At 42.5% G+C, this 27,085-nt stretch overlaps 1 protein-coding gene and 1 long non-coding RNA gene across 6 annotated transcripts in view; one reads left to right on the top strand and one right to left on the bottom strand.

Moving 5' to 3' along the window:
* The window catches only part of PCDH11X (protocadherin 11 X-linked), a 777,133-nt gene that overhangs the window by 163,125 nt on the left and 586,923 nt on the right, over window positions 1–27,085 (top strand). For all 4 annotated transcript variants that reach the window (XM_079962396.1, XM_079962397.1, XM_079962398.1 and 1 more), the window contains 2 exons: window positions 5,322–5,369; window positions 15,187–17,673. In XM_079962396.1, the coding sequence (XP_079818522.1) occupies window positions 5,322–5,369; window positions 15,187–17,673 (2,535 nt within the window). The remainder of the gene's footprint in view (window positions 1–5,321; window positions 5,370–15,186; window positions 17,674–27,085) is intronic.
* Window positions 6,103–25,092, bottom strand: LOC307208102. Of its 2 annotated transcripts, none has more exons than XR_013834970.1 (3): window positions 24,601–25,092; window positions 11,979–12,196; window positions 6,103–6,864 (listed from the first exon to the last, which is right to left on the bottom strand). It is a non-coding gene; the product is annotated as an uncharacterized lncRNA (long non-coding RNA). The 2 variants fall into 2 exon arrangements; XR_013834971.1 differs by having other exon boundaries at window positions 24,658–25,092.

The following is a 27,085-nucleotide window of genomic DNA, read 5'->3' as shown; positions in this document are numbered from 1 at the left end:
TTTTTAATTGACCAAGAAATGAGAAATCAGCTTCCAAAGTATAGCAAGGGTAGGAGTTACAAAGCCATGGCTCCCAATTTTTTCCAGGTTTATAGGCCATCAAATTGGACTAATCTGTGCACACCAATATACTAGGTCAAAGCATTGGTTGACATAATCCAGTTTTGCCTACTCTTACTTCATTGGCTCCCCATGGTCCTGGGCAGAAGTCTTTTATATCCTCCTCCTACGTTTCTTTAAGCAGAGATGCCTGGGACATTTAGCAAAGCAAAAAAGTCCTGCTGGATGAGGCCAATGGCCCATCTAGTCCAGCATCCTCTTCTCTCAATAGCCAACCAGATGCCTATGGGACGCCCACAAGCAGGTTCTGAGCGCAGCAGCTTTCTCTCCACCTGTGATTCCCAGCAATTGGTATTCAGGGCCATGCTGCCTCTGACAGTGGAGGGGTAGATGTAGCCATTGTGGATAGTAGCCACTGATAACTTTACCCACCATTATTTGTTTCCTAATTGTCTTTTGAAGCAGTCTAAGCTATTGTCCATCACTGCCTCTTGAGGGAAGGGAATCCACAGCTTGACTGTATACTGCATGAACTGCTTTCTTTTCTCTGACCTGAATCTCCCAAGTCTTCAGTTTCATTGTAACACCCCCAGTTCTCATATTATGAAAGATGGAGAAACACTTCTCCCAATACACTTTCTCCATGTTATGCATACTTATATATAAAGCTCTGTTGTGTCCTCTCCCTAAACCAAAGAAGCCCCAAATGTAATCTTTCCTTGCTCCAGTCTCTTAATCATTTTTACACGTGAGCACAAGCAAAAGTGTCATAGACCGCAAATATGCTGGTTGTCCACTCCCAGCTGTGAGAGTTTCTGAGAGGATGTCATAGCGATATAATGGGCTTAAATTTGTACAGGAAAACAAGAGCCCTACCAAAAAAGGTTAACATAAATCAAGCGGCAGTTATGTATCCAGCGCGTGCAGCATTTTGAATATTTGAAATGTGCACGCTAAATATTAATATTAAAACTCCAGCACTGTACATTTATTAAGATGCCTGCCTCAATACAGTGCAAAGAGCATCATTCTGTGCTGCTTTAAGTGGGAAAGCAGTGTAATGTGGCCTCATCTTTCAGAATGCATGAAAATCTGAATTACACACTGGGTATATGACAGCAGATGGAGGACCTGCATCCTTTATTACTGCTGCAACATTCACGCTACTGTAGTTCTGAATGTGTTCACATTTATCTGTTCCAGGCAGTAGTTTGCTAGCACTATAAAAATCACACAATTTGCATTCATCCCTTTAATTTGGGGTGGGGGGCAGTAAAGGGTGTATTTCTGTTAACAAAATCGGGGGTGGGGAATAATGGTTGAAGGTTCAAATATTCTATGAATTATGCTGGGAGTTTCTGTTTGATCTTGGATTTTGCCCTTACATGTATTCCACTGAAATGCATAGCACATAGGGAGAATAATTGCTTGGATATTTATCAGAAATAACAATGATATAGGGTTCTGAGTACTTTGAGTGGATAGCTGCTCGTGGAATAGGACTTTTCCAACCTCCTGTTCCTCACTGCAACCTGAAAAGCTGTCCTTGTGAGCAGGGGGACTCTTCAGATCTGTATGTTATATGGAGATTGAGGCATCCAGGAAATCCTTACTTGCAGGGGCAGCCCAAGATGTTCCACATCTACAACACTTTGCGGTGGTAGAGCAGTGCAGTAGGTCCCAGGTTCAATACCAAGCAACTGCAGATAGGGTTGGGACAGACTCCCTGTCTGAATTCCTGAAAGCTTTGCCAATCAGCATAGACAATACTGAGCTAGGAGGACCATTGGCCTGACTCACTGTAAGACACATTTCTTTGTTCGTTCAGATATGGTCTCCCAGGTATTCTGATGGCTTGTGCTGATCTCCAAAGAGTGTCCTACATATTTATGCTACAGGGAAGGTCCATAGCTCATCCCTGACATCTCTGGACAACTGTCAGTCAGTGTAGAACAATGGACTGAATCAGCTTCCTTTCTTCCAGTATGGTGCCCCCTCCCAAATATATGTATAGCCATATGGAGGGGACATAGGTCAGTGGAATCCAGAAGGTCCCAAGACATCTCTATGTAGGTTAGAGAAGGATTCCTGGGGAGCAGCTGCCAGTCAGTGGAGAAAACACAGAGGTAGTTGGACCAATGGTCTGACTTTGTCTAAGGCACATCCTTGCATTTCTCAAACCTGACCAGAGTGGTAGTTGAATCTTTACTGCCTTAAGGGAGGGGTGCTGGTCAGGCCATGTGGAACATAGAGCTCTGTTCTCCAACTTCTTGGTGCTGCTCCACACTGTCCAACATCTGCCTCACTCTACTTAATGATAGGTCTGACCCTGCCCTTAGCCTTATCTTATCAAAGACTCCTTCAACTCCAAACCCAGCTCTTTGCCCAGCCTCCTCATCCTTAGAAATGTGCAAAACTTCATTAACAGTTAAACAAATGCAGTACTTTTCATGGGAAACCTGCAAGATGAACTGAGTGGTGATGACTGAAATATGTTTCAAGCTTTGGTAGTTCTGCTGCTGTTGTTTAACACCTTCGTGGTTGAAAGAAGTGAATAGGGGGTTTAGCCTGAGAGGCACTAATGTAAGGGTTGAAATGCATTGACTGCAAAGTATTTCAGTTTCTTTTTGGGGTGGGGTGGGGAGGGGAGGGGGACAGGAGAGGGGAATTCTGCCAGTTCACATCTGGTTTACCGGTTCATTTTTGATCCCAGTTCAAGGGGCTCACATTAGTGTTCTAAACAGCCCATGACCCAAATGTCTGAAAGACTACCTGCCTGTTTCTCTATAGAACAGTGTTATGATTGTAGGAGGGACCTTCTTCATAGTTCCATCAGACTCAGAAGCTCAGGGTGGGGATGGCCTGTAATTGTATTTTTTTTAGAACAGTTTTTAATGTTGTCTTTTCAATTGCTGTTAGTGGGTAATTAATAAGAACAAATAACTATAGCAGCTACCTGCCTCACACAATTACATAAGGCAATATGAGCACAACCAGTTGCCATGAAACCTTCAAGATATAGTCATATATCACTAAATATGCATACTCTTAATATTCACTTGCAGTGCAGAATTTGTGTGTGCATGTGCTACAGCTCATGTACTCACAGGTAGGGTGATGGCTTGATCCATGTGTCTTCATCAAACCTGATCCTGTGTGTTTTACTTGGAAGGAGAATTTGACAAAGATTAATAGGGTTTACCCAATGGAGTGGGCAATAGTTTGCAGTCTTAACGGAGTCATTAGGTAAAGAAACTGGTCTCCATTTAGCAGAGAGTATAAGGTGCTTAAACTGATTGAAATCACTTGGCCAAAGGCCAACAAACTCTTCCTGCATTGGGTTTTAGTTACCATGTGTTCAGAAATTTTAAATGTGTTTGGTGCAGTCTACTGGCTAGTTGAAAAAATTGACAAAAGTGGCAATCATGCTAAAAAATCACCTCTATCTTTTATGTAGTGTCCCAAGCTATATCATCTTAAGGTATTAATGCTTAATTCCATGAAACTGAGAATTCTATACTTGTGGGATGCATTGCAGGATACAGATGCTGGCATTTCATATCAGTTCTGCTCTTTAAGGAACATTTCTACACATGACACATTGCTGTTGATATTTCATGTGCTTTTTCATACTAAATACTGAATAAGCAATTGTATATATTGAAAACTGGGCTTGTTTCAGTTATTTCACTGGGACAGTCACATCCTGATAGACTCATCACAGTCTATTGATGTAACAGTTGGCAGCTTAAATCCCCAACCGGTCCTTGATGTAACCAACCACTTTAAATGAACATCTCATGAGTCAACACAGAACATGTCCTCCTACCATGTTTATGTATGGCCAGCTCCATCCTACTTTAAAATGAGTAGTAGGTATGTTATTATACTTAGAAAACTTTGTATGTAAAACTGTATGGGGCAGGGGACGCAAGTTGTAAGGTTGATGTTGTGCCACTCACTCTTGGGGTAAAGCTTACTTTGACTTCACAATGAGAGTTTAGAGTTGTGCCATCAGTTCTATCAAATCCTTTTCCCTTTGAAGTGAAACATGCCCCAACATTGCTATGTTTTCAAGGTTAACTGAAAACCTTTCTTTCCTCCCAAACCTTCCCAAATTGTTTTATTTTTGCACCTTTTAATTATTGTTGCATCTTGTGGGTGTTTTATGATCTGCATTATCGTTTATATTTATGTACTCCACTTTCTATGCTGGTTTATTGTTTGTTTGTTTGTTTGTTTGTTTATTATTATTTATGAATTTATGAATCATCCTCCACATATGTCTCAAGGCAATTTACAGTCATTTAAAAGAAAGCACACACAATTCCAAACTACAGCAATAAAATAATACAAAACTAGCACTGAACTTGAATGCATGAAATAAACAAATAAGGTCTGGATCTAAATGCCCTCCCTCCCCCACTCCCCCACAAAAAAATGTTTACATTCTCTCCATTGGTGGCAAAATTTAGGAAAGCATTTCACCAGATGCTCACTTGGGGAGTAAAATTATCTGGCAGTTTCTTGGGGCAGAGTGATCACCATTAGCAGCCCCCCCCCCAATACTGCTGTTACAATTAGCAATAGTGGTAACAACATACCTGTGTTGGTGGCAGCCAGGTGACCATTTTGGGTCTTCCCACAGTGCCCTGGTTTTAGTGTAGTTCTGGAACACTGTTGTGGGGATGGCAGCAACAGCAACCAATTGTGAAGAGTATTTGATGAATATTCAGTTGAATGCCCATCTTTTTTGGCGTGGTGAGAGGGAGTAAATTATTGAAGTCATTCACAGAAAAAATAGAAGACAAATTTATCAGAAAGTCTGAGAAATTTCAGCCCAACTCCAGCCGTCAGGGATTTATGTGTGAGATAACTAAGAAGAAATGTGCAAACTCGTTGTCCCGACCCCAAAACAGTGATTCCATTGTACACAAGAATGGGCATCTGAATTCAATCCTGCATGTATTTCTGCTTGAGTTTCTTTCTTCTTTTTCAGGGTGTTGAGTATTGCTCTACCACCACAGGTGCAAATGCTCATTAAATTGAAGTGCTATATCCTACAGGAAGGTATTGCAAGCCCAGGCTTCTGCCTCAGCAAAGCTATATAGGAGTGATGGAAGAGTGATTTTGATTGTCAAGGTTAAGTGTTTGGCTGTGAATCTATCTATCATCTATCTATCATCTATCTGTCTGTCTGTCTGTCTAATGCATTGAAAAGCATTTAAAGAAAATTTCTCATTTTTGTGTTTACATGACAGCCTAAAACAGCTCCGAAAAGGACCTTTGGATCCATTACAAATGAACAGGTAAATATGTATAAAAGCCACAGGGGATTTCTTTCTTTTGCTTAAAACCCTTTTGTTGTTCATGTACCACATTGTCTCTGTGTAAGTATAATGGAGTTGCTAACCCTTTTTCAATATTTTGAATTTGAAATGGTGAATGTGGAAAACCTGATTTTAAAACAAGCCAAAACGTTTGTTTTAAATCCAAAAGGTACTGATGTATGTGAATGTGTAACATCCTGTTTCAATGCTAGTTAAGCACTGAACAGTATTGTTTTGGGTTCAGCTGTACATCCAGCAGCTCATTATCAAATGCATGTATCTCACTAGGTATTACTTAACTACTGCATGGCTTGCAGCTTGTCTCCACTGGAAAGTGATGTGTGTCAGGGTTAATGTGAATATTATTGATAATAAGGAAGCTGTGACTAGGATGTGTCATCAGTGATGGTCCATCACTTGATGTAGCAGTAATTAGGGAGTGAGAAAACTGTTTTCAGTTTCAGCCTTGCTGGCACTCAATCATAGGTCTTTTCAATCCCATTTTATGCAGATATTGTAAAAGAATGCATGAATGACCCATGTTTAAGTTGTATGCATTTTATGAACACTTTTAAATCCAAAATCCACTGTTTTATACATGCACTTCAATGCATTTCCTTATAAAATGCACATTTTTTGTGTGCAGTATTGGCTTGCAAAAAAACTCCACCCACAAATGCTCATTTAATATTGAAAAGACTTGAAACGCATGTAAAAAGGAGAGTTTGTTTGGCAGTGCATCACGAACTCTGGATAAGTGTGTAATTAGGGATTTGGGGGAAATTCAGTTCAGCCTGCATTCAAGGGCAAGCAATAATTTTCCAAAACAATATGTGAACTGAAACACAGCCTTCTTTCAAAATTTGCACGTATCCACACTTTGCACTGCAGCTCTTTTGCTCGGTAATATGTTCATAAATGCATATGAAGGGCTAAACTATTCATACCAATGCATATATAATGAAAACCAGATAAAAATGCATTAAATCAGGAGAAATTGCTTGGCAAACAAATGTGTATAGTAGGCAAAAATGCATGCAAAAAATGTATCCCTGAGGTTTTTTCTTTTTACTTTAAATCACAAACTGATATAGACACATAGTCACTCATCCATATGTGCAATGTGACTGGGAGTTGCATTTCAATCCACAGATATGTCTGGGAGCATCCGGTTGGTCTTCTCCAAAAAGTGGACCATACCTATTTCTCCACCCTCTCTAACATGCATGCTGTGGTATGACTGAAGCAGAATTGCCTTGGATACAGCAGAGAGTTTTCTCTAGGGTCACACTTAAACTCCATTCCTTAGGTGTTCCAGTTGGCCTTCACTCTGTCTGCATTCTGATGGCACATCATTCTCTCTTTCCAGTATTTGCTTACTTGTTGATTGGTGTGTTTCATGTGATCTCTCATATGGTGCAAAAACTCCTTCTGGAAATCCAGTGGAATCTAACAGCAGTCTAACTCTCAATTCCTGTTAAATGTTTTCAGGAAAAAAACACAGATGTTTTAACCCCATTAACTTGGAAGTTTTCGTGATGTTTCAGCTTGCTATATGTCAGGAAAATTCCTGACATGTGCTGGTTTTCTGGTGTAAAAGTGGTGATGGGGGGAATTGGCAGAGTGTCAGGGAAAACCCAGATGTATGGCAACATGATGGGAAAACTTAACACTATTGGGGGGGGGGGGGTTCCATAACATCATAGGCACTGCAGAGCAAAAAGAAATCAAGACAGAAGCACTTGCATTATAACTGGTAAAACTAATGTAATAAACGTCACATTCAAATGCAGCCTCCGTCTTCTACCACTCTGTTTTAAAATGTCCAGTTTATTTATTTATATGCTGCTTGTCAACAGCAAACTCTGTCCAAGGCATCTCACAATAAACATTTCACCTATTATCAAAATAAATATCATATATATATATATATATATATATATATATATATATTTAGGGGGGGACACAATTACTTACAAAACATGTAAACAATTTGGTGAACATAGTACAGTGGACGCTTGGGTTGTGAGCTTGATCCGTACGGGATGCACGTTTGCAACCCGCAGCGTTCTCAACCCATGTCTGTGCACGCGCGGGTTGCAATTCAGCGCTTCTGCGCATGCGCAAAGCCTGATTCTGTGCTTCTGCGCATGCGCAACCGCCGAAACTCAGAAGTAACTTGTTCCGGTACTTCCGGTTTTCGGCGGTCCGTAACCCGAATAAACGGAACCTGAAGCATCTGTAACCCGAGGTATGACTGTGTAAATTATGGGTGTCCCAGCCTTCCTATAGTTGAGGATTGAACCTGAGACCTTCTGCACACTGTGCCTCTGATCTGTCACTGTTTCCCAGCGGAACATTTAAACTTGTTGCGGGTTGAGGACCCCACAGCCACCCTCAAATAAAGACACAGTTCACACAGAATTTTTGTTTGAGGTTTTTGGCATAAATTCTGGCCACAACTTTATTGATTACAGCATGTGAGTGGTTGCTTAGGCATTGGTTCACGACTATCTGTTCCCACTTAGAGGTAGGAACAGAACTGACACCCGCAAACCTGCGAAAGTCAGTAAGGGAAAACATTTTGGGGGAGAGCATAGAGCTGGGCGCCAGGCTCTCGCCTCTCCCCAAATGCTCCCAGGGGCTCTTGCCTGGCCCAAGCCCCTTGACAGGGGTTTGGACAAGAGCATGGCGAGACCCTGGATTCCTTTAATGGAATACCCTTGCAGCAGCAGCATTGGGGAGGTCAGCACAGCCAACCATACCCCCTCCACCAACCAAATGAAACAATGCCTAACCGCAGCCTTACAAGTTGTGACGATTTCCTATGCAGTAGGCAAAAAACAAATGGCCCCAGCCAATCAGCCAAATGGACAAAATTCCTACTGGGCTCCTGCCCCAAAAGCAGATGACTCCATGACAGGCATAGCAAGGTCAATGCAAACAACCCTAAATATAGGGAGGGTGGGTGGGTGATCCAATAAACGCAGCAAAAAAGAGGAAGCTCAACACTGCGCACAGGGAATAAATAGCCCCTCAACGGTCACTCATAAAATTGCTACACCAAATTCTCCCCAATGACTGAGGGGTACCCAGTCGTGGCCATCTATACTAACCCACCCGGCAATAGAGAGATGTCTTGGTTGCCCCCACCGCAACACGTGCTCTCCATGATGGAGAACACGCTTTCTCACATCATTTGAACTTGTGTGATTATTCACCGGTATCAGGTAAGCGATCATGAACAAAACCTGTTGTATCTTTTCATGCCTTCTGCTCAATACCTCATTTCCCCCTTCTTGTTTGTTTGTTAAATTATGAAGAAAAGTTATTAGTGTGGATATTTGCTTTTTACTGTTCCTCTGCCCTGCCCACGGATGCTTACTTCCTTGATGCATATTTCTACAGACATTGAACTGAAACTATCCTTTCTCTGAAATCAGATGTTATGCATTGTAATTGGGGGAGGGGAGGATGTCTCTCCCCCCCCCCCCAATCATATGTGGTTGCTGAAGAAAAGCTAAACCGAGTATGTATTTGCATGAATTAAAAATCTGTGTGTTGTTGTTTCAGGAGCTAATGACAGAATAATCAATGCACATCTGTCAACTTGTGTGCAAATAAAGAAGTGAAGGGATGCTCTTCTCACCATTTCTGTTGCTTTTTTCTGCCAATCGTTGCAAAAAAAAAAAAAGGAGGAAAAGAAACGCAGCATATATAATTTCAGCTATTTTGCAACCAAAGAAAGAGAGAGAGAGAAAGAGAGAGAGAAGTTGGCTGCTGCCCTCAAGCCATTTACTGTTTCTTTTGAAATGACTGTGATTACTTCAGGGTAAAAAACCTAAAAAGATACCGCTTTAAATTCAGTGCAGGAAATACCCAGTAAAAATACACAGCAAATCAGAGCATGGTTAAGCGTTTGTCTAAGACTAGTGTAGCATCAATACTGCCTATATAGTGCCATTAGTGTACTTGACATTCAAGTAAAAGTTAAGTCCCTGCCCTAAAGACTTTGCAAACTAAATTTCAGTTGCAGGGAAGATGACAAAAGGATAGAAAGCATTGATTGATCTGATCAAATGCAGTTACACATACTTAGGTTTACATTTCCAGAGGGGTAGACTTGTTAGTTTCTTGCATAAAAAAAAAGAAAAGAAAAGAAAAGAAGAAGAAGAAGCTTGGTTAAGCGTTAATAAGGCTATCATAATTCTTTGTGCTTTTCATTCTGAAAGCTCCCCTGCAAATCATGTAGGGCTGTGGCTCTTTGGTAGAACATCTGCTTTCCAGACAGACAGACCCAGTCTCCATCCGCAGTGTCTCTGGGCAGCACTGGAGGACAAAAACTGTTGCCAGTTAGTATAGTGAGTTAGATTGACCTATGATCTGGCACAGTATAAAGGCAGATTCCAGTATTCACACACACACACACACACCTCTGCTATTCAGGATGGTATTTAATGCATCCGACGAAGTGGACTATAGTTTATACAATAACCATGTTATTCTCTAAGGTGCCCCAAGACTCTTCAACACATTGAAGTTTAGCTTCTCTTGGGGGTTAGGACTAGCAGTTTAAATCTATATGATGAATGCAGAGACATAATAGGGACTCTTTATAGGGATCTGCTCATATATGGAAGCTTGTCTGGTGGATTGATTGATCATTACCACAACCTCCTTGTGGAAGAAGAGTCCATTTCTGTGTGGTGACAGAGAGTTTCAGCATTGATATACACTCCACACACACTGGACCAGTTATTGGGTTTAAGGCATGCACCTTAAAAAAGAAAAGGAAAAAAACACCTTTACGATTTAGGGCTTTCTCTAGTACATGGGAAGGTTTCTGGGTCTCCAGGGATGGGAGAATGACTGCATCCATTTTTAATGGAGTCCCTGAGGTCAGAGGCAGCATAAGAATTTTTTTTGTTTGGCAAGCCCTGCCTTTTCTAAGTAAATATGACTCTCTCTACCATACCCATTGGGTGCTTGAGAGGCTCCTGAAATCCAGCATTCTGGCGGCCAGTGTTAGTAGATAAATTAGGGGTTTGGAAGGATCAATGCATTATTCAGTACTGATTGCTCCCAGTGTTTCCATTTGCACTGTTCACATGCTGCAATTTGCAAAACAGCTAGTAGGAACCTCTGTGGAATGGACACAATCTGTGCCAAATCTGCACAGCCCAAGACCTGGGTTTTAAGCCCAGGGCTTTTTATTGTTTACCCTTGGGACCTGTTTTCTGAATGTCAGTTAGTTATTCCATGCAAAAGTCAAATGATGGTAAAGTAAGAGACACTAAGCATGTGCAGAGTGATCTTGCCTTACCAAAAAACAGGAGCAATATGACCCATTTCAATGCTTGAGGCAGAATGGGAAATGCTGCCATCCCCTGCTGCTGCCACCTCAGCCACTTACGCTGACTGCCCCACTGCCTCTGCCACCAGCATCAGTGCCAATTTCCAGGGAGTTCTTGCAGATTTCCATGCTCTTTTGTTGAGATCTCACCAGAAATTAGTGCTGGCACCTCTGCTGCCAGTGAGGTGGGCCTAAGGTGGTGGCTTCACCCATCCTAATGACTGGTCCATCCCTGCCAATAAACGTTGAGCCTAGAGCTAAGGACTTCCAGGAGAAAATACAACATTTTTGAACCATGAGGCATAAGCTGGCTTTGAGTCTCTCTTGCTCTACTTGCAACAGAACAGAATTGCTGCAAAACAGAGGCATTTACTGTTTACATTTGCATTGCAAACTGCTTTAAGCATCGCAAGCGAAAGTGCCCTGTGAATTTTCAGGCTGGGATGAAGCCTGGCCAGCACCTCTGAAGAAAGGGCCATTGCCAGGTTGGGCCAGGAAAAGACTCCTGCTTGAAAACCAGGGCAGCTGCTGCCAGCCAGTGTAGGCAGTACTGAGCTAGATGGGTCAATGATCTGACTTAGTACAAGGCAGCTTCCCGTGTTCATAAGTGCTGGACTTCTCTGACTGAAGGCATCTATCCCAACAAGTGCTGATAATTTTGAAAAGCAAATGGGAAATTGGACGTCCCTTGTTTTCTGGTGCCTATTTTCACCTCCACCCTCAGTGCTTCTGCATTATCACTCCTTTCCTCGCTTCTGGTGAAGTAGAGTTGGCGCCGTTCCCTTTGGAGCCTGTCAGCACCATTTTCCATCACTCAGAGAGATTGCTATTGATGAATGCTAATCACTTCTTCCTCCTCAGGGGATGTGTTGGCTGTTTCTTTCTCTTCTCTTCCCTCCCCACACTTTCCTTTAAAGGGGGGGGGGGGACATTTCCAGGCTTGGGTGCCCAGAGAGACACCATCTAGTATGAATCAAATTCTATTCTCCCACCAGCAGTATCGAAACATCGTTCCTGCATGCCCTATGCAGTGTGAGATATGTTTGTAGAGTCTGTCTCCATGCCCACGCATCTGTTTTGCTGTAACAAGGGCATGCCGTGTTCAACAAAACCTATTTCAGGATCCTTATTATTCAGTGTGTAAATGTAATGGTTGCATTATTTTTAACACTTGGAATCTAATTTTCACTGCAGCCATGGAATGCACTATGATAAAAAGAGAAATACTGAATTACCTTGATCTCAATTTGTTTCTCATAATCTGGTGTGATTCAGTTGTAACTTGGCTATTTCTGATTCATACAATAAATTACAGAGCTGGTACTTAAGTTTTGCATGGGATGAATCTCAGCCATTGCATTATTTCTCTTTCTACTTGACAAAGGGTAGCACAGATCAGATTTGCTGTGGTCTGTTCCTTCTTATTGTGACAAGTCACAAAGGAGGCAGGTACCTGATGGGAAGAAGAAGAAAAATCCAGGTGAGGGAACTGTGCAAAGTGCAAAACTAGCGGTTGTATGGTACGTGCGATTAACAGTGTGCAAAGCAACTGTGATGCTGTCATAGCTGCATTGCAACAGTAGCACTTTGTGACTCAGGCCAGCTGACCCAACAGGACCCTCATATTCACCTATCCATAAGGTCTGTTGACTTACAGAATATCATGTGGGTAGGCTCCGAATGTGGTCAAGCGAAAGACAAGTTAAGGTATATAAAAAATGGGAACGAAATTCCTATGAAACATGTCTTGTGCCAGGGAGAAATTCAAATGTTGGTTGCTGATCTCTTGTCTCTTTAATGGTGTGGGAAAAAACTCTTTTAAGACACTTGCAGGTGGTAGTTGCACCCCAGATATGGGGGAAAGTGTTTTAATGGGTAATATTTTCTTCTATTCTTGGGGTGTCCTTTGGTTGAAATGCATTGGGATGACATAATAGCTGAAATCAACCTAATAATTTAGTATCCAGTTGTGAAAGGTCTACAACTCTGTCTTCTTTCATTGTTTTGTGGAGAAAATGGGGTTGCTCACTAACCACCTCATGCAATACATGCTGGTGGCAGCACACCTTGTAATTCCGCAGCACTGGAAAGAAGCAGTTGGTTTAACCATTACTTTTATTATTATTTATTAAATTTCTATACCGCCAAACTCTGGTAGGAAAAATAGGTATTTTGAGCCTTGGTATTATGGTGAATTTAACCTGTTGAGAACTTCAAGAAACCATAAAGCCATGTGTTTATTTGATAAAACTTGGCAAGAATTTATTTCCTTTATTAACAAAAATGATGCAGAGCCGGAATAATACGCCTGCTTTTGAACCTCACAAATATCCACTGGAGAAACCCGTCATCTGCAATTTAACCAGGACAAACAAGAATTACCTTTATCTGCAATAAAATAAGACAGGGCGGTATTATTTTTAGTTTAATTATTAAGCTACTTCTTTGTACTCCACAATGTACCTGTTTACCTATGTATCCCTTCGTCATTATATGCAGATGGTTTTATTGCATTCTCCGCCTTACTGTTTTGTTTCATATTTGTGTTGTTTATATATATCTGGATGCTGAGCTTATGCAGACCAATGAGCTTGCTGGGAGCCAGATATCAATGCAGTAATTATGGGGTTCCCATTCTGAGGGTGGGGGTTTGTTTTGTTGTTGTTGTTGTTGTTTTTTGCTGCACAGCTGTCAAATGAAAGCGTGGTGCTTTTAGGTAAGAAGCCTTCATGTGCAAACATCACAGGTATCTGTAGTTAGCACATTAACTGACCTGGTAAATCACCTTAAATTAGGGGATAATGTGTTTTCTAATGTGGCACAGCTTTTCTTCCACTATGTCAGAGGACTACAATGCCCTGTCCAGCAAGGAAAGAAAATAAATTCCTCTCTTATAATTTCTGTTCACCTGCTACAATACTTAGATCTGTGCTACACTCTATGCAGCATCATGAGCAATCAGGAATTTACTGCATTAAACATTTAAGCTGTGAACAAAAGACACACTTCTCCAAATACTGAGGGGCAAGTGGTAGAAATGCACAAGGAAGGTACATTGTTCTGTATTTAACTAAATATTCTTATAGACAAAAGATATTACCCCAAATGTTTTAGAGCCAGGTTTCCTTCTTGACTTCGATTGATGCAGCCCTGTTGGCCAATTGCAACTTAAGAGAGGGAATGTGACACAATTCAGGATTTTCCAGATCAGGTATCTTCAGCCTTTTTGGACCCATGACCTAGCATGTATTTGCGGATTCATTTCTTAAATCTTTCGCTCTATATTTGCATGGTGGTAGTGTTCCTGTTGAGACCCACCTTAGATCAGGCTGTGACCCGCCAGGTGAAGACCACTGGTCTAGATCAGCCCTCCCCAACCTGGTGGGTTACAATCATCCCTGACTGTTGTCCATACCAACATAGGCTGATGGGAATTGTAGTCCAAAACATCTGTAGGGCACCAGGTTGGGTGAGGCTGGTCTAGATTATGTGCACAATCTCTTATTGCATAAATATGTCTTAGCCCATGCATTCTGTTGGCTGTTTACCATTAACTATGATACTGTTGTTGTTGATGATGATGATGATGATGTTCCTCAGTCACTGTCAACAAACCAGACTGCCAGTCTCTGCAAACTTTCAACATCAGAAATGCCACGATGAATGTCACGCTATTAAGCATGTTGGAAGGTGGAGATTCTTTTGAACTTTAATCACCATGCCAGTTCAAAGCAGGGTGATCACACAACCTCAGGCCCACTTGTGACTCATGACTGAATACACATTCATCATGTAAGCAGTTTGTCTGATGGGATAATCATGGATACCTAAACCCAATAGCCAGTCACTGGTTTAACTCAACATGGCATAAAAGTGTTGTGCTTTATAGCAAACCCTAACCAGATTTTCTTCATAGGATTTCAGTGATTTTTTTACTCAGAAATCAATATATTGAGTTGGTAAGGCTCATTTGACATCAAGACAAAACTGAGCCTTCATTGTTATTGGCCCTCTCTTGGAGAATGCTCTTACAACTGAGATTCAGCAAGCACCTTCTATTCTAAACATTTGCTGAAAACTTTTCTTTGCTGCGGACTTATGCAAATGATTAAGAGAAGCATTTTTGCAATACTCAGCTGGTAATCTATTTTATTTCTTGTGTGATTCTGAATGTATTATAATTGATGTCAACAACTCTGGTTTTTTCACAACTCTGAAATTGTGGTATACACATATTTTATAAATAAATAAATATATGTTTAGAATTGCACTGTTCATTTGTTGACATAGCAAAGCATCAAAGTATTTCGCATTAATTCCAACTTAAAGGACTAGAAGAGCCATAAATTGATGGATGCACATTAATATTGTTCAGGTATGTCCAACTAATAGCAGATCTATGTAATAATGTACCCCTCTGTATCTTTTTTTCCTGGCTTCTAGGGTCAAAATGTATTTGGACTTGATATAATTGAGACGCCGGAGGGGGACAAGTGGCCCCAGTTGATAGTACAGCAGGTCCTTGACAGGGAGCAGAAGGATACCTATGTGATGAAAATTAAAGTGGAAGATGGCGGCAACCCTCCACGATCCAGCACTGCTATTCTCCAAGTAACAGTCACTGATGTGAATGACAACCGCCCAGTGTTCAAGGAGAATGATATTGAAGTCAGTGTTCCTGAAAGTGCCCCTGTAGGCACCTCTGTCTCTCAGCTTCATGCTACTGATGCCGATCTGGGCTCAAATGCCCAGATCCACTTCTATTTTAGCAGCCAAATCACCACCTTGGCCAAAAGGCTGTTTGCCATTGATAACACCACAGGTCTCATCACCATCAAGGAACCACTGGACCGGGAGGAATCTCCAGTACACAAGTTAACAGTCTTAGCAAGCGATGGCAGTTCAACACCTTCAAGAGCAACAGTGACAGTGAATGTCACAGACATTAATGATAACATCCCATCAATAGACACAAGGTACATTATCAACCCGGTGAATGGGACTGTGCTTTTGTCAGAGAAAGCACCACTCAATACTAAAATTGCCCTGATTACTGTAATGGATAAGGATTCTGAGCTTAACGGCAAAGTTACCTGCTACACTGACCACGATGTGCCATTCAGGTTAAAGCCTGTGTTTGATAATCAGTTTCTGCTGGAGACAGCCACATTCCTCGACTACGAGGCCACCCGGGAATATGCCATTAAAATAGTGGCTTCTGATTCGGGGAAACCACCTTTGAACCAGTCTGCAATGTTGCTCATCAAAATCAAGGATGAGAATGACAATGCACCAGTGTTCACGCAGCCTGTCATTGGACTGTCTATCCCTGAGAATAATGCTCCTGGCACCCAGCTGACCAAGATTAGTGCTACAGATGCAGATAGTGGGCGCAATGCTGAAATCAGCTACATGCTGGGCTTGGACGCACCACCCATCTTCAACCTGGACCGCCGTACAGGCATTCTGACAGCAGTGAGAAAACTGGACAGGGAAAAACAGGACAGATACTCATTCACTGTGCTGGCGAAAGATAATGGGATGCCACCCTTACAGACCAATGCTACTGTGACAGTTTCAGTCTTGGACCAGAACGACAACAGCCCTGCCTTCACCCATAACGAGTATAATTTCTATGTACCAGAAAACCTACCCATGTATGGCACTGTTGGGCTGATCACTGTGACAGACGCAGACTCAGGAGAGAACGCAGCCGTGACCTTGTCTATATTGAATGGCAAAGATAATTTCATTATTGATCCCCTCACTGGAGTCATACGGCCTAATATTACATTTGACAGGGAGCAGCAAGGTTCTTATACCTTTCAGGTGAAGGCTGTGGATGGAGGGAGGCTGCAACGCTCATCAACTGCCAAGGTGACCATCAATGTGGTTGATGTGAATGACAACAGGCCTGTTTTTGTCATGCCTTCATCTAACTACTCGTATGACTTGGTTCCAATAACCACCAGCCCGGGCTCTGTAGTCACAAAGGTGTTTGCCATTGACAATGATACAGGGATGAATGCAGAGCTTCGCTATAGCATTATTGGTGGGAATTCACGGGGATTGTTTATGATTGACCAGTTAACAGGCAATGTTACTTTGAAAGAGAAGGTCATATCGGCAGATCATGGGTTGCACAGGCTGGTTATCAAAGTCAATGATTTAGGACAGCCTGAGTCACTATATACTATAGCACTGGTGCATTTATTTGTGAATGAAACTGTCACCAATGGATCCTATGTCCAAGAGTTAGTGCGCCGAAACATGGAAACTCCAGTTGGCCAAAACGTTGGGGATGGTGAGATAACTCCACAGACGAACGACTATGTCAAGATCATAATTGCTATCATAGCAGGTACCATGACAGTAATACTGGTCATCTTTGTGACTGCCCTGGTGCGATGCCGTCAAACACCCAGGCACAAAGTTGTCCAGAAGAGCAAGCAGAGTGGTGAGTGGGTTTCTCCAAACCAAGAAAACCGTCAGATCAAGAAGAAGAAGAAGAAGAAGAAGCGCTCTCCCAAAAGCCTTCTTCTCAACTTTGTGACCATCGAAGAATCTAAGCCTGATGATCCTGGCCATGAACATATCAATGGCACTCTGGACATTCCCGTGGAGCTGGAAGAACAGACTATGGGAAAATATAACTGGGCCACCACACCAACAACCTTTAAGCCTGACAGCCCAGATTTAGCAAAGCACTACAAGTCTGCCTCGCCACAGCCCACTTTCCAAATAAAACCCGAGACTCCAGTGCCACCGAAGAAGCACCATGTCATTCAGGAACTGCCTCTGGATAACACCTTCGTGGTGGGCTGCGATTCACTCTCTAAGTGCTCCTCCAGCAGCTCAGACCCTTACAGTGTCTCTGAATGCAGCTGTCAAGGAGGTTTCAAGACTCCAGGCTCCATCCACAACAGACAGGTAATGCCAAGTTTCTCACTTGCACCTTTCTCTCTGCTTCTCTCCTTTCCTTTTGCTTTATCTTTTTCTTCCTTTTTATTTCACTGTGCCTTTTAAATCTTTATATATAAATATATAAACCTCAAGCATTCATGCTTGGCTGAAGCACTGAGAAGTAAACAGTTTGTGATCCATCAATACTAAATGGAAGAAAATGAGAATGAAGTGACTCTTGGCTATCAGGAAATTTTGATTGCTGAATGAGCATATTTAGAAGGTAATTCCTGTCTGCAGATGGCAGTGTGGCACTTCTTGCTTTGCATAGAGGATAGCAGTAGCTTAGATTTGCAGAACAAAAGAGAGGTTACGGGCCTGGTTTGCTTGGGAATCTAAGCAATCTAGGCCAGGTGGAAAGCAATAAAGCTTTGCAGGATCTGATAAGTGGTTCTTAATGTTAATGGAGTCTGGAATTGCAGACTTCTTTGGTTGGAGCCGTACCTCAAGGTCTCTCAGCAAAAAAAAAAGAAGAAAGCAGGCTGCCCCCCTCAACTCCCCTTAATGGACTGAGTGCCTTTTTCCAGGCTAGGAATATACACTGCAGTCTTGGTTCCTAAAAGCTGGGCACCTGACACAACTGACAGCATGAAACAGCCCTGAAGTTAAAGGGGGAGGAAAAGATAATATCAGAGGCATTACTAATGCTGCCCAGCTTTTACAGACACTACACTGTAAATTTAGTCTCCCATGTCACTGGCTAAAGCGCAGTCCAGGCTTATGTGTTAGAAGGGGTTGGGCAGAGTGCAGCTACACAGTGTTTAGCTTTTTAAGTTGATAAAGAGAATGCATGAGAAGCACACCTCTAAATGGTGATTCTAAAAAGCTGCATTGTTTCCATTAAAAGTAATAATAATTTAAAACTTCAGTATTAGCAGTAATACTAGCAGCATACGCTGGGATGGACTTTGGTCTTTGGAATTTCAGCACGCTCCCCCGCCTCTCACCTTCTGTTCTGCTCAATCCACTACATCGTACTTGCAATGCCCTGCAGCTCATTGCCCAGTGCAACGTTGCCCTAAATCTACCTCTGGATATGCTTACTGTTGCAGTGATGGTTTGTCTGGCTTTCAAGGAACTGATCAAACAAAAAGACTCTCTTAAAAAAGAAGTGTTGCAGCAGCAAAGGTGTGCTGCCCATTTCCCTCCATTGACCATTACTTCGGTTGTGTTGTAATGACTTGTCTCAATTGAGAATGGGGTCTTTGAATTTCATTTGCTTCTTCTTGGGCAATTGACAATGTAGTTAAGGGGGAAAGAACTTAAAACACCCACCTCCCTAAAACTTTTCTACACCTTTTTATGGGTGTTGATTGAAGGAAGGCCTCATCTTTTTCTCATGCCTAAAACACAGCTTCAGCAGTAGTTACAATTTCTGTGATATAAGACACAGAGAGATGCTTAGTGAACTGTTATTTTAAGTCGATTTTTTTTAAAAAAAATGCTCAGCGTCTGTGAATGGAAATATTTTTGAGTACTGTCCTGCTGACTCAGGTTGGTTATATTTAATCACTAAAGGAAACTTTGGGCTTATTCAAATCAGAGTGAGATTCAATCACGGCTCAGAAAATATATGAAGGGAATGTGAATATTGGACGGTTTCCAAACAGAACAAGTGGCACATGCAATGAAATGATGTGAAATGTAGGAAGCTGCCTTATGCAGAGTCAGACCAGTGGTCCATCTAGGTCAGTATAAGCCACAGGATTTCAGGCAGGGAAGACTTCAGCCCTACCTGGACATACTGGGGATTATTTTTTTTTTAAAAAAATATTTTATTAAATTTTCAAAATACATAATAAAAAGAGAAAAATATAACCAACCATTCAATATAACTTTTCTTATATAACTAACTGGACTTCCTCGCGTCTCCTTACCCTGCGTTATTTATAATCAGAATGTCAGCAAATTATTACCTTATTTCATACCTTATTTTATACTTTCCAAATATTATACTTCTAAATTTAAACTAATTTTTATCAATTGCTCATACCTTAAAATTAAACAAAATATTGCCTTAAATTTTGACCTTTTCTTACTTATAACTTAATTTTCTATTTTACAAAGCCTATTTGCTGGAGCTGGTATTTTCTAAATCGTGCAAATAATTAACATTCATACAACTTATAATATTTTTGTAGATAGTCCTTATACTTCTTCCAGTCCTCTTCCATTGTTTCTTCTCCCAAGTCTCGGATTCTGCCAGTCATTTCAGCCAGTTCCATATAGTCTATCAATTGCGTCTGCCACTCTTCCAGTGTGGGCAAGTCTTGTGTCTTCCAGTACTTTGCAATGAGTATTCTTGCTGCTGTTGTCGCATACATAAAAAAGCTTCTATCCTTCTTTAACACTTTCTGGCCGACAATGCCCAAGAGGAAAGCCTCCGGTTTCTTAACAAAGGTATATTTAAATACCTTTTTTAGTTCATTATAGATCATTTCCCAGAAGGCTTTCACTTTAGGGCATGTCCACCAGAGGTGAAAGAATGTCCCCTCAGCCTCTCTACATTTCCAACATTTATTGTCAGACAGGTGATATATTTTTGCAAGCTTGACTGGGATCATGTACCACCTATATATCATTTTCATAATATTCTCCTTCAAAGCATTACATGCCGTGAATTTTATTCCGGTGGTCCATAACCTTTCCCAGTCCTCAAACATAATGTTATACCCTATATCCTGAGCCCATTTTATCATGGCTGATTTAACAGTCTCATCCTGTGTGTTCCATTTAAGCAGCAAGCTATACATTCTCGAAAGTATCTTAGTCTTTGGTTTCAACAGTTCTGTCTCTAATTTCGACTTCTCCACCTGGAATCCTATCTTTTTGTCCAATTTAAAAACCTCTTGGATTTGGGCGTAATGTAACCAATCTTGCACCTTATTCTTTAATTTCTCCAAGCTCTGCAACCTCCATTTGTCTCCAATTTTTTCTATTAATTCCCAATATTTCGGCCAGCCGGCCTCCATATTGAGTCTCTTCCGGGCCTTAGCCTCCATTGGTGATAACCATCTCGGGGTCTTACTTTCTAATAAGTCTTTATATTTTGTCCAAACAATAAATATTGCTTTTCTGACAATATGGTTTTTGAACATTTTATGAATCTTTACCTTGTCGTACCACAAGTATGCATGCCAACCAAAAGCATTGTTAAACCCTTCCAGATCTAGGACATCAGTGTTCTCAAGAAGTAACCAATCTTTCATCCAGCAGAAAGCTGCAGCTTCATAATATAACTTTAAATCTGGCAGGGCAAACCCCCCTCTCTCTTTTGCATCCGTTAATATTCTAAATTTTATTCGGGGCTTTTTGCCCTGCCAGACAAACCTAGAGATATCTTTCTGCCATTTTCCAAAACATTCCACTCTGTCCACAATCTGTAGAGCTTGAAACAAAAACAAGATCTTTGGCAATACATTCATCTTTATAGCTGCAATTCGACCCAGCAAGGAAAGTTTCAATCTTGACCAAATTTCTAAATCCTTTTTAATTTCTGACCAACATTTTTCATATTTATCTTTAAATAGATTCAAATTTTTAACAGTCAAACTAACCCCTAGGTACTTCACTTTTTTAACCATATTTAACTCTGTCTCATTCTGAAACCTTTCTGCTTCCGAAGATGTCAGATTTTTTACCAAAACCTTAGTTTTTTGCTTATTCAATTTGAATACCGCCACCCGACCAAACTCATATATCAGTTCCAAAACTCTTTTCGTACTAGATTCTGGCTCCTGTAATGTTATTACCAAGTCGTCTGCAAAGGCTTTCAATTTATACTGTTTCACTCCGACCTGTATTCCTTGCACCAACCGGTCCTCCCTAATCATGTTCATTGGACATACTGGGGATTAGACCTTCATGCAAAGCAGATGCTGTACCATCTAGCTATGGACCTTCTGCAAACTTCTCCTGATCCCAAGAGGAGTTATGTTGTTTTAGGCACTAGGCATTCTGGAACAAGAGCCCAGTAGTGATGTTCAGATCTCACTTGGGTTGGTGCAGGGCTCAGGAAGGAGAAAGGAATGACTTCTCACACCATCTGTCCTGAGGTTTCTCGAAGCTATGCTGAATGACCAGAGAGTTAATCATAGGGAAGTCCTATTGCCTGTGACCATGGAGAATTGCTGCTTCCCCAACTGAGTGCTCTATGAGTGCTATTGCTCCAGCACCCATAATTCCTAATTCTTGGCCATGCTGGCTGGGGCTGGTGGAAGCTGGAGCACAAAATGTCTGGATGTAACCAGGTTGGAAGAAGGTGATTTAAATGACTGAACCTAGAGATTATTTTAATTTCCTCTTCCTCTATCCCTTCCACTCCCTAAGCTATTAAAAGTAAACTTGACATTCTACTTTTAAGACATTACTAACAATTGCAACTATTGTATGACAAATGTGGGAAACAGAAACAAAGGTTATATTCAGCCCTGGAATCATTTCCCTTAATCCAGATATATAGATTAAAGGCCTGGGTGCAGCAAGGCTGCTATTGGGTGGGGGCTAACCAGGGAAGAGGGAAGAGGGAAGAAGAAGAAGAAGAAGCCGCCATCACTTTGGAATAAAATAGGCTACAACATTATTGATTACAGATGTAAGCAGGTTTTGGAGTAGGCATTGGTGTGTATCTGGAATCATCCAGCATAACTGCTGTTTGATTCTCAATCAGAGTTAATCTCAGTTTAAGGATCACCCTGTGACATACATCAAAGCAGGGTGTCTTCTGAGATCACCATTTGGGGAGAGTATCCTGGGAAATCAATCGCTGCCTGGGCATCAGGATCAAAGCACCTCCCTTTGGCCCTTTAATGAAGTACCTGCATCCAATGGAGCGTGAGGTGAAGGTCTTGCTCACCTCCCAGCTCCACCCACCTTGACTAGGGATACAACCAAATGCCTTACCCACCCATGTTGTGACAATTGCTACGAAGAAGGCAAAATCTCTCAAATGGTCCAATTTGCCTGGAGGATGAATTCCTCCCTGGCCCCAAATATGGTGACCCAATGCTTCCATAGCAAGGTCCTAATTGCTTTCTGCTCACTAATGCTCAAACAGAACCATGGCAAGACATGAAGGGAGGGAGGGTGGGGAAGTTAACCACCAACTAGACCCAGAGCAGGAGGTGCATTCTGGCTTTACCCAGGTTCACTCTGAACCCTTGCGCCTCTTGGGCCTCCTGTGATTGCCTGGATGGAAGACCGGAAGCCTGTGTGACCATTGGGGAAGAAATGTTGTCCCCTACTCAACTGCACAGGAAACCAGCACTCACCCCCCCCCCGCCCCTAGTGCAACTGTGGTCCATAGGAGGCTGCAGTCGCTGCACACCATGGGTAAGCGGTCCTTAGTCGGATCCAACTCAACCATTCAGACTGAGCATAGTAGCAGTATAGAAAAGGGATTCACAGCATTTTGAGCTGTAATGAATGAATACAGGGCTGAAGAGAAAAATATACTTTCTTTCTTCCCTGCCTTCTCATCCAAATGTGCGTTAACCTCCACTAGTTATCAGTTTCAGGATTATTTTATTAGGAGGACCTGCTCCCTCCTTGGGAGGGTTTTTTTTTTATCTGACCTGTGAGGGCAGGACCCAGACTTACTCCAGCTACAAAAAGCTGGAACAAACTCTTGGGTTGGGGCAGTGTCTAAGGGGGTCCTCTTGGGGACTCTGTTACTGGCTTTACTACCCCAACTGTTTAAAATGTTTTACATTGTTTCTAAATGGCTTTGATCTGTGGGTTTTAAATTTTGGGATTGTTTATGTTTTAAATAAAAGGATGTAGGATGTGTTTAGGAAGAGAGGAGCAGGAGAAAGCTGGGGGGGGGGTCACAGTGGTCCAGAGCAGGAGGAGATACTGGTGGAAGGTGGGGAAAGCTGTGTAAGGGACACATGACACAGGCAGTTGGTGCCTGCTGTGTGCCAGCCCCTCCTCCAACTTGTGGTTGTGCTATCAGCCAGTCCTCCCTTCTACAGCTGCTTTTGCTGAATGCCAGGGCTGAGGAAGACCTCTCTGACCTGATTATGGACAAGGAGGCAGATTCAGCCTGTATAACTGAGACCTGGGTGAGTGAGCATGCTAGAGGTGGCCTCACCTGGTTCTGCCCAGCTCGGTACTTGGTGCAGCATCAGGGCAGTCTTGAGGGTCAGTGTCACAGGAGTGTGCCAGCAGTAAATCACACCATTCACAATTGGTGTTAACTCTTTATTAACAAAAACACAATCTCCACATACTTTGTCGAGTTTCAGGCTTAATGAGCAGAGCAACTCATCCCTGGTAGGTCTGGCCCCATGAATCAGTTGCCAGGACTGAAAATCCCCACCTCTTCAAGCCATCAAAGTCCCTGACACCCAGAGCCTTTTTCAAGCAATTGGAGACTACACCTGCATACAACCAGCCTCTCATCCATGCCTCTTCTCGTTCTGGGAGACCAGAGGGGAGAGGGGCTTGTAACAGGACGAGGGTGATAAACCAATGACTCTTTCCCAGCCAGACTCATCTCTGTCTCTTGGCTTCCTTTCTCCCCTGCTTCAACTTCAACTTCTGCCTCTGACTCTTCACTGCTCTCTGCCACGGACTCTCCCAGCTCACTAAGCCCTGTTACCACTTCACCTTCTGACACCTCCTCATCCCAGTCTTCTCCCTCTTTTCCCTTTGACCACTCATCATTGTCCCACCATCACTCTCTAGACTCTGAGCCTTCTTCCCTTGGTGGTTCCCCAGCTGGTTCCTCCCACCATTCCTCTGTGGCCACAAATCCATGACAGTTGGAGAGAGGGAGTTTCTTTGGTTTATAGAGATTCTCTCTCTCTCCAGGCTCTCTGTCCAGCTGTGGGACAGAGTTCCTGGCACTGGGCAACTGGGACAAATTAGGGATTCTGCTGATTTGTCACTCACTCCGCTCCTCAGCAGTCTCCCTGCATGAGTTGACAGAGATGGTCTCAGAGGCAGTACCTTGGTTGTTGAACACCTTGGAACTCGAATGTTTTGGCTCACGAATGCCACAAACACAGAAGTGATTGTTATGGTTTGCAAACGTTCTTTTGGAACCTGAACATCCGATGAGGCTTCTGTCGCTTCTTATTGGCTTCAGGAGCTTCCTGCAGCCAATCAGAAACCACAATTTGGTTTTTGAATGTTTTGGAAGTCGAACGGACTTTCAGAACGGATTTCGTTCAACTTCCAATGTACGACTGTATTGAGGACTCAAAGACTGCTGGTTCTGGGGGACTTCAACATCCATGCCAACGTGACTGGTGTTGGGGTGGCTCAGGTCTTTGGGCTGCCATGATGACTATGGGCTGTTCCAACATGTCAGTGGCCCAGTGCATATGACAGGCCATACTATGGAGCTTGTTTTCTCAGCTGCACGGGAAGTGTGTGATTTGCAAATATTGACACCATCCCTTGTCATGGTCAGATCACTTCTTCTTGAGATTTAGGCTTTCAGCACCTTTTCCCCTCTGGAAGGGCAGGGGACATATGAGGACAGTCTGTCCTTAGAGACTGATGGATCCAATGGGTTTCCAAATGTCTCTGGGGGATTTCCTGCCTGATATGACTGACACTCCTACCAAAGCCCTGGCTTACCTCTGGAACACCTGAGTGGCCCAGGTCATTGACATGAACACCCCAATCACCCTCTCCCATGGAGGGGGGGGGCTTGTGTTATACCCCAGAGCTTAAAACGAGGAAATGAGCTGGGAGATGGCTTGAATGTGAGTGGAGGAAAGATCTGGTGGAATGCAAATGAACAATGATGAAGGCTCTTCATAAAGCCTACCTAACGGCAGTTAAGGCAGCATGGAAGGCATACTTTGCTGCCTCCATTGCATCCTCACTCTGCCATCTGGCAGAGCTGTTCTGGGTAGTGCAGCGTTGTTTACATTCTGGCCTGAAGGAGGTGGTGGGATCAATGGTAGCTCCTCACTGTGTTTGCAAAGCATTTTGAAGACAAAATTCCTTGCATCCAGTAGGATCTTAATTCTGCGGCTGCAGCAGATTACTCTCAAGGGGTGTCCAGAGGACTTTCTAGTCCTGTTGTGTTGGACAAGTTTCAGTTAGTAAGGCTCAAAAATATGGACAAGATGCTTGGATCAGTTGTGGATATGGACAAGGTGCTCTGGACCCTTGTCCCTCTTGACTGATTAAAAATAGTGGGGGGGGGGCAGCTGGCTGGGTCAGGGAGGTGATTAATGCATCCTTGTGAGAGGGCATTGTCTCTGCATACTTGAAAGATAAAATCCCAAGAAACGCTCCCTTGATTAAGAAAATCTAAGTAACTACCAACAAGTTGCTAATCTCCCCTTCATGGGTAAGGTTCTTGAACAGGTGATTGCGGACCAGATTCAGGCATGTAACCTCATCAAGAACAGACAGTCTCCCAGCCATCCATGCTACTTAACTACCCACCAGCAGTGTCTCAGTCTTATATAGATTGAGCTTTAGTTCTTTAGCTCTCATCCAGTCCATTACTGAGGCAGGGCAACCAATAGCTGCTGCAGGTACTCAGAGATATACCAGTACACTTCTTCCATCCTCCCTCAACCTGAGGAGTTTGTGGCAACTTAATGATGAGTAAATCTACCTTATCCAGAGACTGGTGTGGCATACTCTTCAAATGTCCTGATTTTCCAGGGACAGTGCCAGAATTGTGAAAGCCATTCCGGCACGTGTGCTGTGTCCCACTGGTGTGGTGGTGATGGCGCTTACCCTTCTTCCAGTAGGAAATGCTTTGTGGTGGTGGGGGGGAGGAATGGAGGTTAAGGAGGTTCAGTTGTGGGTGTGTGAGAAGTGTTGGAGGGTCTGATGTTGTCCCAGCACTATCTAGGATAGATTGTCTGCATCTAAGCTGAATGCAGTTCTGAGCCTGGCCCTCCTCTGAAGTTGCCACTTACTTTTTCTTGCATTAAAATCCAAGCGAATTAGTAAAAAGAGGAAGAAAAATATTTAAGGTTTATTTAAGAGTGTTTGTGCGACACCCTTCCTACATAACTACAGTACTCAGGGTGACTCAGTGCAAGTTGAAAAACATTTTAAAGTTGAGAGTTCACTAGCTTTTTCTGTTCTGCACCTCTTAACATATGTGACCACTAAGTGTGTGTGCCTTTAGTATCAATTCATTTACCATTTCAGGTAAAGCTGAATTTGCACATGCAGAACTGCTGCTTGAGTTCCCCAGTTTGGTTTGTTGGCATTCCAGCAGGCTGTATCCATTCTTATATTGCATGGGTTGCACTGAAAATCAAGCCAGCCAGTTTTACATATGCAAACTGGGTCCAAAAGTTAGCATTTTTGCACTGATGCACTTAGGAAAATTTAACTATGCTTGCTGTAGGAACAGGACCTTTGTGTGTTTGACTCCTTTGCCATTACTCTGCAT

Source organism: Podarcis cretensis, assembly GCF_951804945.1.
Source record: "Podarcis cretensis genome assembly, chromosome: Z".
Taxonomy (NCBI): Eukaryota; Metazoa; Chordata; class Lepidosauria; order Squamata; family Lacertidae; genus Podarcis; species Podarcis cretensis.
Note: the sequence above shows the minus strand (reverse complement) of the source record. Positions and strands in the feature narration are given on the sequence as shown.